Genomic DNA, 14464 nt, shown 5'->3' with positions numbered 1-14464 from the left:
AGTGTCTGTTTTGGAATGAGTGACCAGTAATTAACTGGTCCTGAACATCTCTAAAACCAAGAGCATTGTATTTGGTTCAAATCATTCCTTTACTTCTATCCCTCAGCTGAATCTGGTAATGAATGGTGTGGCTATTGAACAAGTTGAGGATACTAAATTACTTTGTGTTACCTTAGATTGTAAACGGTCATGGTCAAAACATATAGATCCAATGGTTGTAAAGATGGGGAGATGTCTGTCAGTAATAAAGAGATGCTCTGATTTTGACACCTGTCACGTTGTTCATAATAATGATGGTCGGACCAAGGCGCAGCATACGTAGAGTTCCACATAATTTTAATGAATAAAGTGAAACTTAAGCGAAGACAACAAAAAAAAAGAATAAACGAACCGTGACGACAATGCAGTGCTAACAGGCAACTAAACATAAACAATATCCCATAACCCACAGGTGGAAAAAATTATACTTAAGTATGATCCCCAATTAGAGACAACGATAACCAGCTGCCTCTAATTGGGAATCATACAAATCACCAACATAGAAAATCAAACATAGAATCCCACATAGAAAATATAAACTAGAACAACCACCCAGTCACCCTCTGACCTACTCTACCATAGAAAATAAAAGCTTTCTATGGTCAGGACGTGACAACACCACACTCCACAAAGCAAGTCCTGCAGGCTGTAGTTTTATCTTATATTGATTATTGTCCAGTCATATGGTCCAGTGCTGCAAAGAAAGAAATAGTTAAGCTGCAGCTGGACCAAAACAGAGTGGCACATCTTGCTCTTCATTGTAATCAGAGGGCTGATATAAATACTATGCATGCCAGTCTCTCTTGGCTGAGAGTTAAGGAGAGACTGACTGCATCACTTCTTGTTTTTATAAGAACATTGTGTTGGAAATTCCAAATTGTTTGCATAGTCAACTTACACACAGCTCTGACACACACACATTCCACCAGATATGCCACCAGGGTCTTTTCACAGTCCCCAAATCCAGAACAAATTCAAAGAAATGTACAGTATTATCCAGAGCCATGAGTACATGGAACTCCCTATCTCCCTATCTTATATAGCACAAGTGAAGAAAAAAAACTAATAAAGCAGCACCTCACTGCACAATGCCTCTCCCTCATGTGACCTACTTGTGTGTATGTACTGACATGTATGTGTAACTGATGGATGCACACACACACACACTCACTCCATGTTATTGTTTTTAAATATATAAATTGTTGTCTTTTGTCTCTAATGTATTTTTCGTTATGTGTTGGATCCCAGTAAGACTAGCTGTTACCATTGGCATTGGCTAATGGGGATCCTAATAAATATATATTTTTAACAATCCACAGGCTAAAGATCAAATTTGCATCAGATACCGTGGTGTGTGTGTGTGTGTGTGTGTGTGTGTGTGTGTGTGTGTGTGTGTGTGTGTGTGTGTGTGTGTGTGTAAATGTGTGCTGGAGTTGTGCGAAGCTCGGGATGAAGGGGGCAATTGGCAGTGGTACATGTACCAGACAGGGGTGAGCAGGCCTGGGTAGTCAGTAGCAGAGGCAACAGACTGAAAGGTGAGGGCCAACCAGTGCAGCATGCCATGGGAGTAACCTCGTTATCACACCCACTTGGGAGAAGCTTGTGTGGGGAGGCTTGGTATGAGAGGAGGCTTTCAACCAGATGGACAATATTTTATATAGCCAAGTATCTTGTTGACTATATTTATTTAAATTACCGTTGTATTTGGAATGATAATAACAAAAAAAACACTTGCAAACATACAAACCGAAGTGCATGAGACACACGGGTTCAGCTGCCGTCTTGGTAGGAATGTTTGGATATTGGGACGATTGTAAGTGGTTCTTCAACTCTAAAATGCACTAGACTGTGTAAGACAAAATCCACAAAGAAAAGACAACAGGCAAATGCATATGTGTTCCCAATGTCTAAATAGTGATGGCAGGGCTAGTTCAAAGTGCAGTAGGATGTTTCTCCTCACAGGTGAGTGAATCAGCCCATGCGTGGTGAATAGCATTAGGTTGATCTATGTGTGCAGGACACAGGAGACCTGAATAGATCATGTGAGACAAAAGTGACAAGAACGAATGAAAGAAATCATCACAACAAAGGAATGTAGTTTGTGAGCTGGAAAATGAACATCCTGACAGTCTGAGGCAAGGTGCTCTCCAATCATCCTAGTCCATCTATTGACAGGGATAATGTGCCATTTCTTATTTGTCAGTATGAATAAAATTAGTGGGTCCTGCCTTGATGACTGTATTAGATTTACACTACTTATCCTATAGATTTTTGTAGTCTTAAATTATTACTTGGAATAAACTGATAGCTAAAATGTTTTTTGTCCCGGAATGACATGCTAGCTAGTGATAAAGCTATCTTCTCCTGCTAGCTAGCAACAGATCTACATGTTGTTAGCTAGCTAACTAGCAAGCTAGCTACATGTACATTACTAAGGTTGCTGCGTTCTAAGTTGGGAGTAATTTTACAGCTTTCTTTATGGTATCAGCTTTCTATTACTAAATAAAAAAGACTACCTGATAGCAGTTTGTCGGACTGAGATCTCTCCGTCAAGCTGTCACCAGCTATCTACTACCTTAGGTATGGATAACGTGACGTGATCAACAGAAATAGTACCATGGATTGTACATGAGTTTTGATCGGTTTACAGTTTAGTACTCAGAAGTGTTTGCCTGTCCATAACAGTTCAAAACAAAAAGCAATAGTTGACATTGCCAACAAACTTAAAAGTGTTCAGAATAAATAAATATACACAATGTGTTAAAACTAACTCCTCCCTCAACAATCATTTCCAAGATGGCGTAGCAGTCAGACGTCTTTGTCTTCGTCTTGTCGTGTCCCGTGTATATATCTTTTAATATTTTTTTTCTTCACATATGTTTAAAAAAATGCTTTTCTTAACCTCAACTTTAACATAGTGGTATGAATCTGCTATTTTCTTTAGTTTTGAACTGGAACGCCCAACAGCAGCTAGCAACTGCTAGCGGTCATCAGCTAACCTTTAGCCCAGACAACTCTTGCCAGTCTGCACAGTGCGATTCAAACCAGAGCTAACCGGACTATTTTTCTCCATAACTCCGGATTCCTAACGCAACATCTGAACCGTTTCACTGAGATCATCGCAGCTAGCTGTTTTGGTTAGTGATTATTGTCTTATTTCAGTGTAGAGCCTCTAGCCCTGCTCAATATGCCTTAGCTAACCCTTTAGTTCCACCTCCCACACATGCGGTGACCTCACCTGGTTTACATTATGTTTCTAGAGACAAAATCTCTCCAATTGTCACTCAATGCATAGGTTTACCTTCACTGCATTCACAAACTACCATTATGGCTTGAATCTATTCTACCGTGCCCAGAAACCTGCTCCTTTTACTCTCCGTTCCGAACGTACTAGACGACCAGTTCTTATAGCCTTTAGCTGTACCCTTATCCTACTCCTCCTCTGTTCCTCTGGTGATGTAGAGGTTAATCCAGGCCCTGCAGTGCCTAGCTCCATCCCATTCCCCAGGCGATCTCATTTGTTGACTTCTGTAACCGTAAAAGCCTTGGTTTCATGCATGATAACATTAGAAGCCTCCTCCCTAAGTTTGTTTTATTCACTGCTTTAACACACTCTGCCAACTGAATCTAAATCCTGGCTGAATCCTGGTTTAGGAAGACCAACAAAACCCCTGAAATGTCCATCCCTAACTATAACATTTTCCGACAAGATAGAACTGCCAAAGGGGGCGGAGTTGCAATCTACTGCAGACATAGCCTTAGTATCCAGGTCTGTGCCCAATCAATTTGATCTTTTACTTTAAAAAATCCACTTATCCAGAAACAAGTCTCTCACCGTTGCCGCTTGCTATAGACCACCTTCTGCCCCCAACTGTGCCCTGGACACCATATGTGAATTGATTGCCCCCATCTATCTTCAGAGCTCATGCTGTTAGGTGACCTAAACTGGGACATGCTTAACACCCCGGCCATCCTACAATATAAGCTTGATGCCCTCAATCTCAAATAAATGATCAATGAACCTACCAGGTACAACCCTAAATCCATAAACACGGGCACCCTCATAGATATCATCCTAACCAACCTGCCCTCCAAATACACCTCTGCTGTCTTCAACCAGGATCTCAGCGATCACTGCCTCTTTGCCTGCGCTCGTAATGGGTCTGCGGTCAAACGACCACCCCTCATCACTGTCAAACGCTTCCTAAAACACTTCAGCGAGCAGGCCTTTCTAATTGACCTGGCCCGGGTATCCTGGAAGGATATTGACCTCATTCTGTCAGTAGAGGATGCCTGGTTATTCTTTAAAAGTGCTTTCCTCACCATCTTAAATATGCATGCTCCATCCAAAAAATGTAGAACCAGGAACAGATATAGCCCTTGGTTCACTCCAGACCTGACTGCCCTTGACCAGCACAAAAAACATCCTGTGGCGTACTGCATTAGCATCAAATAGCCCCCGCGATATGCAACTTTTCAGGGAAGTCAGGAACCAATATACACAGGCAGCTAGGAAAGCAAAGACTAGCTTTTTCAAACAGAAATGTGCATCCTGTAGCACACACTCCAAAAAGTTCTGGGACACTGTAAAGTCCAGGGAGAATAAGAGCACCTCCTCCCAGCTGCCCACTGCACTGAGGTTATGGAAACACTGTCACCACCGATAAATCCAAGATAATTGAGAATTTCAATAAGCATTTTTCTACGGCTGGCCAAGCTTTAAACCTGGCTACCCCTACCCCGGTCAACAGCCCTGCACCCCCCACAGCAACTTGCCCAAGCCTACCCCATTTCTCCTTCACCCAAATCCAGACAGCTGGTGTTCTGAAAGAGCTGCAAAATCTGGACCCCTACAAATCAACCGGGCTAGACAATCTGGACCCTCTCTTTTTAAAATTATCTGCAGAAATTGTTGCAACCCCTATTACTAGCCTGTTCAACCTCTCTTTCGTATTGTCTGAGATCCCCAAAGGTTGGAAAGCTGCCGCGGTCATCCCCCTCTTCAAAGGGGGAAACACTCTAGACCCAAACTGCTACAGACCTATATCTACCCTGCCCTGCCTTTCTAAGGTCTTCGAAAGCCAAGTTAACAAACAGATCACCCACCATTTCGAATCCCACAATACCTTCTGCGCTATGCAATCTGGTTTCCGAGCTGGTCATGGGTGCACCTCAGCCACGCTCAAGGTCCTAAACTATATAATAACCGCCATCGATAAGAGACAATACTGTGCAGCTGTATTCATCAACCTGGCCAAGGCTTTCGACTCTGTCAATCACCACATTCTTATCGGCAGACTCAACAGCCTTGGTTTCTCAAATGACTGCCTCGCCTGGTTCACCAACTACTTCTCAGATAGAGTTCAGTGTGTCAAATCGGAGGGCCTGTTGTCCGGACCTCTGGCAGTCTCTAGACTCAACAGCCTTGGTTTCTCAAATGACTGCCTCGCCTGGTTCACCAACTACTTCTCAGATAGAGTTCAGTGTGTCAAATCGGAGGGCCTGTTGTCCGGACCTCTGGCAGTCTCTATGGGGGTGCCATAGGGTTAAATTCTCGGGCCGACTCTTTTCTCTGTATCCATCAATGATGTTGCTCTTGCTGCTGGTGATTCTCTGATCCACCTCTACGCAGACGACACCATTCTGTATACTTCTGGCCCTTATTTGGACACTGTGTTAACTAACCTCCAGACGAGCTTCAGTGCCATACAACTCTCCTTCCATGGCCTCCAACTGCTCTTAAATGCAAGTCAAACTAAATGCATGCTCTTCAACCGATCACTGCCCACACCTGCCCGCCTGTCCAGCATCACTACTCTGGACGATTCTGACTTAGAATATATGGACAACTACAAATACATCGGTGTCTGGTTAGACTGTAAACTCTCCTTCCAGACTCACATTAACCATCTCCAATCCAAAACTAAATCAAGAATTGGCTTCCTATTTCACAGAAAGCGTCCTTCACTCATGCTGCCAAACATACCCTCGTAAAACTGACTATCCCACCGATCCTTGACTTCGGCGATGTCATTTACAAAATAGCCTCCAACACTCTACTCAGCAAATTGGATGCAGTCTATCACAGTGCCATCCGTTTTTTCACCAAAGCCCCATATACTACCCACCACTGCGACCTGTATGCTCTCGTTGGCTGGCCCTCGATTCATATTCATCGCCAAACCCACTGGCTCCAGGTCATCTATAAGTCTCTGCTAGGTAAAGCCCTGCCTTATCTCAGCTCACTGGTCACCATAGCAGCACCCACCCGTAGCACGCGCTCCAGCAGGTATATTTCACTGGTCACCCCCAAAGCCAATTCCTCCTTTGGCTGCCTTTCCTTCCAGTTCTCTGCTGCCAATGACTGGAACGAATTACAAAAATCACTGAAGCTGGAGACTCATATCTCCCTCACTAACTTTAAGCACCAGCTGTCAGAGCAGCTCACAGATCACTGCACCTGTACATAGCCCATCTGTAAATAGCCCATCCAACTACCTCATCCCCATACTGTTATTTTCTTCATGTATTTTGCTCCTCTGCACCCCAGTATCTCTACGTACGCACTCATCTTCTGCACATCTATCATTCCAGTGTTTAATTGCTATATTGCTATTTTTCGCCACTAAGGCCTATTTAGTGCCTTACCTCCCTTATCCTACCTCATTTGCACACCCTCTATATAGACTTTTTCTATTGTATTATTGACTGCATGTTTGTTTATTCCATGTATAACTCTGTGTTGTTGTTTGTGTCGCACAGCTTTGCTTTATCTTGTCCAGGTCGCAGTTGTAAATGAGAACTTGATCTCAACTGGCCTACCTGGTTAAAAAAACGTGAAATAAATATAAAGAAAGAAAGAAACAGATCAATCATCAATTAAACTAAATCAGATAGCTCGCTACGGCCCACTGCCTAAAGTTCGGTAGCCGAAGTCTACGCCCCTTCGTCTGTGATTGGTCAACAGTATGGATTCTTTAATGAAGTGTTTGTCGTCATTCAATGGCAAACGACTTGTTTTCATGCACATTTTTTCACTTGAGAAATACTGCATCAAACATCATAGACTAAGACGTCAACATTAATGACAGAATTCTTGATTATGCAAGGCAATGAAGTTCACTTCGCCTAGCCGAGTTCTGCTAGGAGCAAACCGAAACTAGTATGCAGATGCCTTAATAGTATCCCACCCAGAATACTCCACATGGGGTCCCTTAGGTGAGGAGTGTTAATGTCTCATCCTCTCCCTTTCCCTCTCGCCTTCTCTCCTCGCCCTCTCCTCTCCTCCCCTGTTCTTCCCTTTCCCTCCTGTCCTTCCTTTCCTTTCTTCCACTCTCCTCCTCCACCTCTCATCCTCTCTCATCTGCTTTCCTCTCCTCTTCCCCTGTCAGTACAGTAATTAGCTCAGAGACTCAGAAAGGAGGGAACAGATGAGCCCTCATGCAGGGCGGGAGAGAAGAAGAGAAGAAGGGAGGAGAGTAGTGATGAAGGGGAGGAGCTGAGGGGAATAATGTTCAGGTGGTCTAACTCCTCTGATGGTTCAGGAGGAGTTCACTGTAAATGTCACTTTCTGCACTCTTAGTGCCGCCGCAGTCAGCAACCTTTCAGATGCTCCATCTGTGTTCCAAGCCTCTGTAAGAAAAGCCAAATGGAGGCCTGACAGCTCTCGCTCAATACAGCGCACAATCACTGCCGGAGCCAGATACCTATCAGTACACCCATCCTCACCTCATTCACACTCTCCCTCCAACTGGCTCTCTGTCACTTTTTATTCTGCAACTATCCTCCCCGGCATCTGCACCACTACAGTATATCCTCCTGTTCCCTCTGCATCTGGTGAAGTGGTGTATAGGGTGATTTGGTGTCTAATAAGAGATAATCTCACTCTCTCTCACACACATTTTCTCTCTGTTCGTCCTTCCTTCACTCTCTGTTCCCTCTGCTATGCTCTGCGACTTAGGGTAGATGAAGGTGTCAGGTTAGATGGGATCAATGGGGGAATTGTCCGGACTCACGTTGGACAGCGTTAGTGGGGGGCCCAGGTTGAGAAACAGCGTGTCAGTTTTCTAATCGATGCCATAATTACTTCTCCTCCCTACAAAGGCCACCCAAGACCCCGCTCAATTGTTTACTCAGTATTTCCTTCATCTGCTGTTGATTCACCGAACAAATGACATGTGTAAGAGTGTGTGTGTGTGCATGTGAGAGAGAGGGGGGGAGAAAGGTAGAGTCATGAGTAAGAAGGATGGAGACCAGAAGTGCGTTCAGTTTGCTTGAATGTTTGCTATGTTGTGGAATTTGTTGTACTGAATGACACGTTTCCCCCAAACTTTCTTTTACGTTCTTGAACAGACTTTGAGGTATGTTTACTCCCGTTTGGTGGGTGTGGAAAGGTGTGGCTTGAAGCAATGAGTGACTTATTTAAAGGGCTGTGGCCATGCTGACAGCATTCCCCAACTCACAACCCAACCCCTCCCTTTTTTCAATTAAATGTTCCAGAATGTAAAAACGTACTGAACGCAGCCCAGAAGTTGAATGGTGTGGCTAGTGTATGACAGCATGAGTTTAAGTGGAGGTGTGTTCTGTGCATGAGATTAACGACCTTTAAAGTGCCATTTTGTCTCTATTCTGATGCGCTGCTGTTGGGGCTGCTCTTGTACAGATGACCTGCCCCTGTTAATTACCTCGTTAATGATGTTTGCAGTCTCTGGAGCAATGAAATTAGCAGAGGACTTGGGGCAGGCAGGAGAAAAAAAAGAGGGGGAAATGGTAAAAAGCTAACATTAAAGTGCTTGGGATTAGTGGGAGGGGTTCTGCTGGAGAACTCTCTTGTGCGGTAGAGGACACATTCTAAAAATGAATTCAAACAGGAATGTTTTAGTCAATCAAAAGGACTGGATTTCCCTGTGGAATAGCAGCTCAGAGAGAGAGATCATGTCCATCATTGAGCATAGCTCCCATTCCGTCTTTGTTCAAAAGCACATGTACATTCTTTAAAAAAAAAAGGTTATATCTGGAACCTAAAAGGTTTTTTTGGCTGTCCCCATAGGAGAACCCTTTGAAGAACCCTTGTTAGTTCAAAGTATAATTGTTTTGGGTTCCATGTAGAACCCTTTCCACAGAGGGTTCTACATGGAACCCAAAATGGTTCTACCTGGAACCAAAAAGTGTTTTACCTGGAACCAAAATGAGGGCAGTCGCATTTTGGAACCCTTTTTTCCAAGAGTGTACTGTAGCCTATTCACATATACTGTATGTCAGTAAAATGTGACTTGAATTGGTTAAGGAGGACATTCGAGTCATCCTTTGTCCATTGATGTAGCAAGATATGAGTTTCTCCTCACACTCATACAACTACCTCTAAAGTGAAGACTGACGTATGCTGACCTACTGTACACCTTATTACGCAGTGAAATTTTTCTTCCTGGTCTGTATACAAACTCACATCATATGTGTATGCTATAGATGTGTACACATACACATGCACTCATCCTTATTTCACCCCATACACACCTCATGTGAACATACACATGTTCTCACCCTATACAGCTCTATAACAACCCAGTGATTGGCCAGTCGAAGCTGCAACCTCACCTTGTCCTCATTGTACCCCAATCATAATAATGTGTTTGTATCATGTCACCGGGCTGTACCAATTGCCAACGTAGTATTGTTCAGTGATAATGGATCATTCGTTACACTCGGGCTCATGGGAAGAGAGATGAGTTGACATGGGCAAGGAGAGCTCAAGGAGAGCTCAAGGATAGAGCTCAAGGATAGGCAGCCATTCCCTGTGTTCATTAGAGTTGTTCTGTCCTGTGATAGACTCATTGGCCACTCTGAACTTAATGACGTGCTGAAGTTGTTCTCTGTGTTATCCTCAGAACTGACAGTTGACTGATAGTCCCACACCCATTCCCAGGCCTCTCCTGTTCTACTCTCCTCTACTCTGCCCAGCTCAAATGAAATGAATAAACTAATTTTTGCATGAATACCGGTGGGATGGAAATGGCCTGAGGAAAGGGAGAGAGAGAGAGAGGAGGAGGAGGTGGAGGGGGGAAAGCTGTTCAGCAGTCTGTCTTCAGTTCAACCCTGTCACATTCTCTGTTACGATGGTAATCATTCTCACTCAAAACGTTCTTTAAAAAGTTTTACTCTAACTTTAGGGAAGTTAGACTATTGGCTGAGCTCTAAACTCATATGGAGATGGCTACTGTGCTCCTCTTGAGGGTATTAACCTGCATTGCAGATGTCTAGGCAGCGCTCTGCCTGATCAATCATTGTTATGCTGGCCGATTTACTCTGTTTATTGATTGTTTATCTTCTGTTCTATTTTCCTACTCTCAGACATTGTTGTATACTGATTTCAGACTGTACTTATGAAACAGTGATACTGTTGAGTCCTGGTATCAGCTTGTTGCTGTGCCTGTCTGTACGTGTATACAACAGATGTGGTTTTCCCAAATGTGGATCTTGGAAAATAAAATGTCTCTCTTGCATACCTTGCTACATATTTCCTATTTGGGTAAATCCATTTGAATTCAGTCACTTTTTGACAGCACCCCTTTTGATTTGAATGAAACCTTCCATACATATTTGCCCATTGTAGAAGGGCTCAGAGAGTGACTTTTTGGACCTGAATGCCAAAACAAGAGATGAAGGTGCTCAAAGTTGACCTATTTTGCATACTCACCATACCATGAGACATCCATGTCTTCATCACTGGAAAAGATAAACGGTTGACATTGATCTAGTTAAAAAGCTTACAAACAGTGTTGTTGAACTATCTTTTGTATTGAAAATAATTTTTTTAACCTTAAACGTCAATGATCAAATGTTTTAAATATTTGCATATGTTGTAGCTTAAACCCTATTTTATATAATCTGAAGTTGTTGTGTTGTGCCCGCCATCGGTTGAGACAACATGCTCTTGAATACAGGGTTTTTAAATCAAAAGGAGGGATGCTGTCAAAAAGATTGAATTCATATGTATTTACCTCTTTCTCGCTCCTTATCTCTCTTTTATTAGTGTGAAGATGGTGCTGCTGTGGACTGCTGGAGACATCTTCAAGACGGCATACTTTGTAATGAATGACAGCCCGTTTCAGTTCTGGGTGTGTGGGGCCGTCCAGATCCTTATCGACGTAGCCATCCTGCTGCAGGTGCTTTACTATGGACAGGACATCGGAGTCAAACTGGGCTGAACCCTCATAACCTTCTCATACACACATGCTCTTAATCAAAACTTGTGCCTTACATGTCTATTTTTTTTATTAGATAGAGAATACCAGAGAGTGTGTGTTTTTCTCTTTGAGGCTATTTATTTGTTTTCATGGGTCATTTTTTGTGGTAGTTACTGATCGGTAGCAGAGCAGCCATGCACTGTGTGTTTGTGTGCGTGTAAATGTGTATTTGCTTTTACTATCCTTGTAGGGACCAGAAGTCCTAACAAGGATAGTAAAACAAAGACAAAATTTGGACAAGTGGGGACATTTTGTGTGTGTGGGTGACTCCATTGTGTTTTTAAGATTAAATATAGACATATGTATGTGTTTGTCAGTGTGTGTCGCCATGGGCATTCGTGACACTTAGGAGCAGGGAAACGCCACAGAATGTACACATTACAGTATATCTACAGGAAGCATGGGCCACATTCATCTCTCTAAAACAGCTATTTCTGGACAGTTTATATATGCTTTGTCTTACCATCACAGACGGGAGGTTTCTACTCACCAGGAAGAACTGCCTTTGACTCAGAGGGAAAGGAGAATGAACTGTATTGCAAAATTGGATACTTGGTATCACAGCTATCTAAATCAACAATTCTCCATTCTGTCTTATCACCCACATACAGCACAATTATATAAGGATCCATTAAAACATACTGTTAGTCTTGGATTTTTCCTTTAAGCTTTGCTAACGAGTACTCCTGCCATACTGAAGACGTTTCAATGGTCAGTTGTGAGGGAACATTGTAGAATAAGTTGTTATGGTATTCTGAGTCTGGTCATTTAGAGAGAAAATAATGGAGACTTCCCGGCTCATTTAGTCTGTGGTCACATCAGTGTCGGTCGTCAATTTCATGCTGTTTAGTTTTACTGAGAGCTATCTGAGATGACTGAGCTGTGTCTTTTGGTTGGGAACAGCTTTATTGTCATCAGAGGGACATTTAGTTTTCTCTCATTTGACACCAGTCATGACCATCACAGTCCTCCTAAATGGTTTATCGCTATAGAGACCATGCTGGAATGAAGAAAGAGATAGATGGATGATCAGCTGAATGAACGTCTGTGCCTGCCTGCCTGTCTTCCTCAGATGTGACCTTTATGCATGGCCAGTCTATATGTGGCTGTGGCCTCCCAGGGCTGAGACTGTGACAATAATTTGCGTGGCTAATGTTTGCACAGCATGCAGAAAGACCCCCGCCCCGTTAGGTTTCCCATCAGTAGCTGACAGCCCTTCCTGCCTCTGCTTGGCAGTGTGAAGCTGAAATCCAGGGCAGATACAGGTAATAAAGGAAACACCTCCAAAAAGTGTTTTAATATGGCGTTGGGACACCACGAGCCAGAACAGCTTCAATGCACCTTGGCATAGATTCAACAAGTGTCTTGAACTCTATTCGAGGGATGCGACACCATTCTTCCTCGAGAAATTACATAATTTGGTGTTTTGATGGTGGTGGAAAATGCTGTCTCAGGCACTGCTCCAGAATCTCCCATAAGTGTTAAATTGGGTTGAGATCTGGGGACTAAGATGTCCATGGCATATGGTTTACATCGTTTTCATGCTCATCAAACCATTCAGTGACCACTTGTGCACTGTGGATGGGTGCATTGTCATCCTAAGGGAGAATAGCCATGGTAGCCAAAATAATGGCCTGCCCAGCATTTCTATACAGGACCCACACCTGTGTTTAGGCACCTGCTTTCAATATGCTTTGTATCCCTCATTTACTCAAGTGTTTCCATTATTTTGGCAGTTACCTGTAGATTGCCTGTAAAAAGTGTGTGATGCCATCCTCCAGATAAAGAAAATAAATGTAGGCTTGGCTTGAATTCTATTCATTTCAAGAGGTGTTCATTTAGGTAGCTTAAAGGACCATACTCAAATCTAACGAATGGGCGTGTTCCTCTGCCAAGGTGTTGCTGACGCCGCCAGGTCTTACAACGCCTGGAAAGGTATTATATGTATCAGCTAACCACATCATATATTATAGCAATCTGTCAGTCGATGACACAGTCAATGACTTGGCATGAAAACACTGGTTGATGCATGCAATATCTAAGCAGGGGAACACGACCAAAACCTACCCCCAATCCCCAAATGATTTGATTCTACATTTTTATGACCTCTATGTTCACATGGTTTTATTGTTTATAAGTATACTTGGCAAAAACAATGACATTATTTATCATCATTCGTATATTGCCATATTATAGTCAGTTAGTACAAGAAGGCTTCTTGTGTTGTTTTCTTATTGCGTCTGTATCCTATCAGTTGCTTTCTTGTGATGTTTTCCCATAAGCTCAGATTGTCTGTGTGTTAATGTGTTCCTCCCTATGTTTAATATACTGGGTCCGGCTAGCCAGCCTTGTATTCCCCAGAAAATGAGGATAACCCTTCCAATGACAATCTATCAAACAACTCTTTATAGAGTATATGTTTTTGCCTTTAAACTTCAAACATACTGAAAGTATATTCATTGTTTTTAGATATGTTTTGTGATATGTCCACATAGATATAAACTATGTGCTTTGTGTGGATGTCAGCTACTGTCAAAATGTTCCCAAAAAAGACACATCTCAAGACTTTTATCAAACGGTGCTGTAATTACAGTTTGGTTGTAAAAAATGTTTTACAGATGAGATATCTGCATGGATAAACACTGTTTTAAGTTTTAACATCAAAAGATGTACTTTCAAAATCGTGAGCTATGCCAAAGCTAAAACTACATAGGAAATAATATATAAATGTGTTTTGTTGTAAGATCAGTTACTGTCCAAGTGGTCAAATTTACCAAAGTCTGTTGTAGGAAATAAAATTAAAGTGTGTATCTAGGAAATGCTTGTATTTACCCAAACATTCGTTCTTATAAACCATTCATAGCAACACCTGGTCATTTGTCAGATTTCTGTAAGGTGATGTGTGTACAGAGTGAGGCGACGGCCAAGTATTTATTTGTGTCGGTTTGATGAGAGTAGGAATACCTGCCTGTGAAACACTGTTCAAATCCTATATTCCAAGCCTCTTCTCCCTGTCATGGTGCAGATGAACTGGGAGATGAATATTCATTAAGAAGCTTCTTCTCCACTCCTGGGTAATGTATTACCATAGCTCCCTATAGGTCTATGTAGAGGAGGTCCAGGGGGACCGTATGTCCAGGAGGAGATTGGTAGAACATGAAATATTAAAACCTGAGGGAGGG

The 14464-nt window shown here is 42.7% G+C and overlaps 1 protein-coding gene across 1 annotated transcript in view; it reads left to right on the top strand.

Annotated features, from left to right (window-relative positions):
- Nucleotides 1-14148, top strand: part of LOC139539841 (solute carrier family 66 member 2-like) — a 107744-nt gene extending 93596 nt beyond the window's left edge. Inside the window, exon 5 of the mRNA XM_071343179.1 lies at nucleotides 11069-14148. Within this exon, the coding sequence (XP_071199280.1) occupies nucleotides 11069-11243 (175 nt within the window). The 3' untranslated portion in view covers nucleotides 11244-14148. The remainder of the gene's footprint in view (nucleotides 1-11068) is intronic.
- The last annotated feature ends 316 nt before the right edge of the window (nucleotides 14149-14464 follow it).

This window comes from Salvelinus alpinus, chromosome 15 (genome assembly GCF_045679555.1).
Source record: "Salvelinus alpinus chromosome 15, SLU_Salpinus.1, whole genome shotgun sequence".
Lineage (NCBI taxonomy): Eukaryota > Metazoa > Chordata > Actinopteri > Salmoniformes > Salmonidae > Salvelinus > Salvelinus alpinus.
Note: the sequence above shows the minus strand (reverse complement) of the source record. Positions and strands in the feature narration are given on the sequence as shown.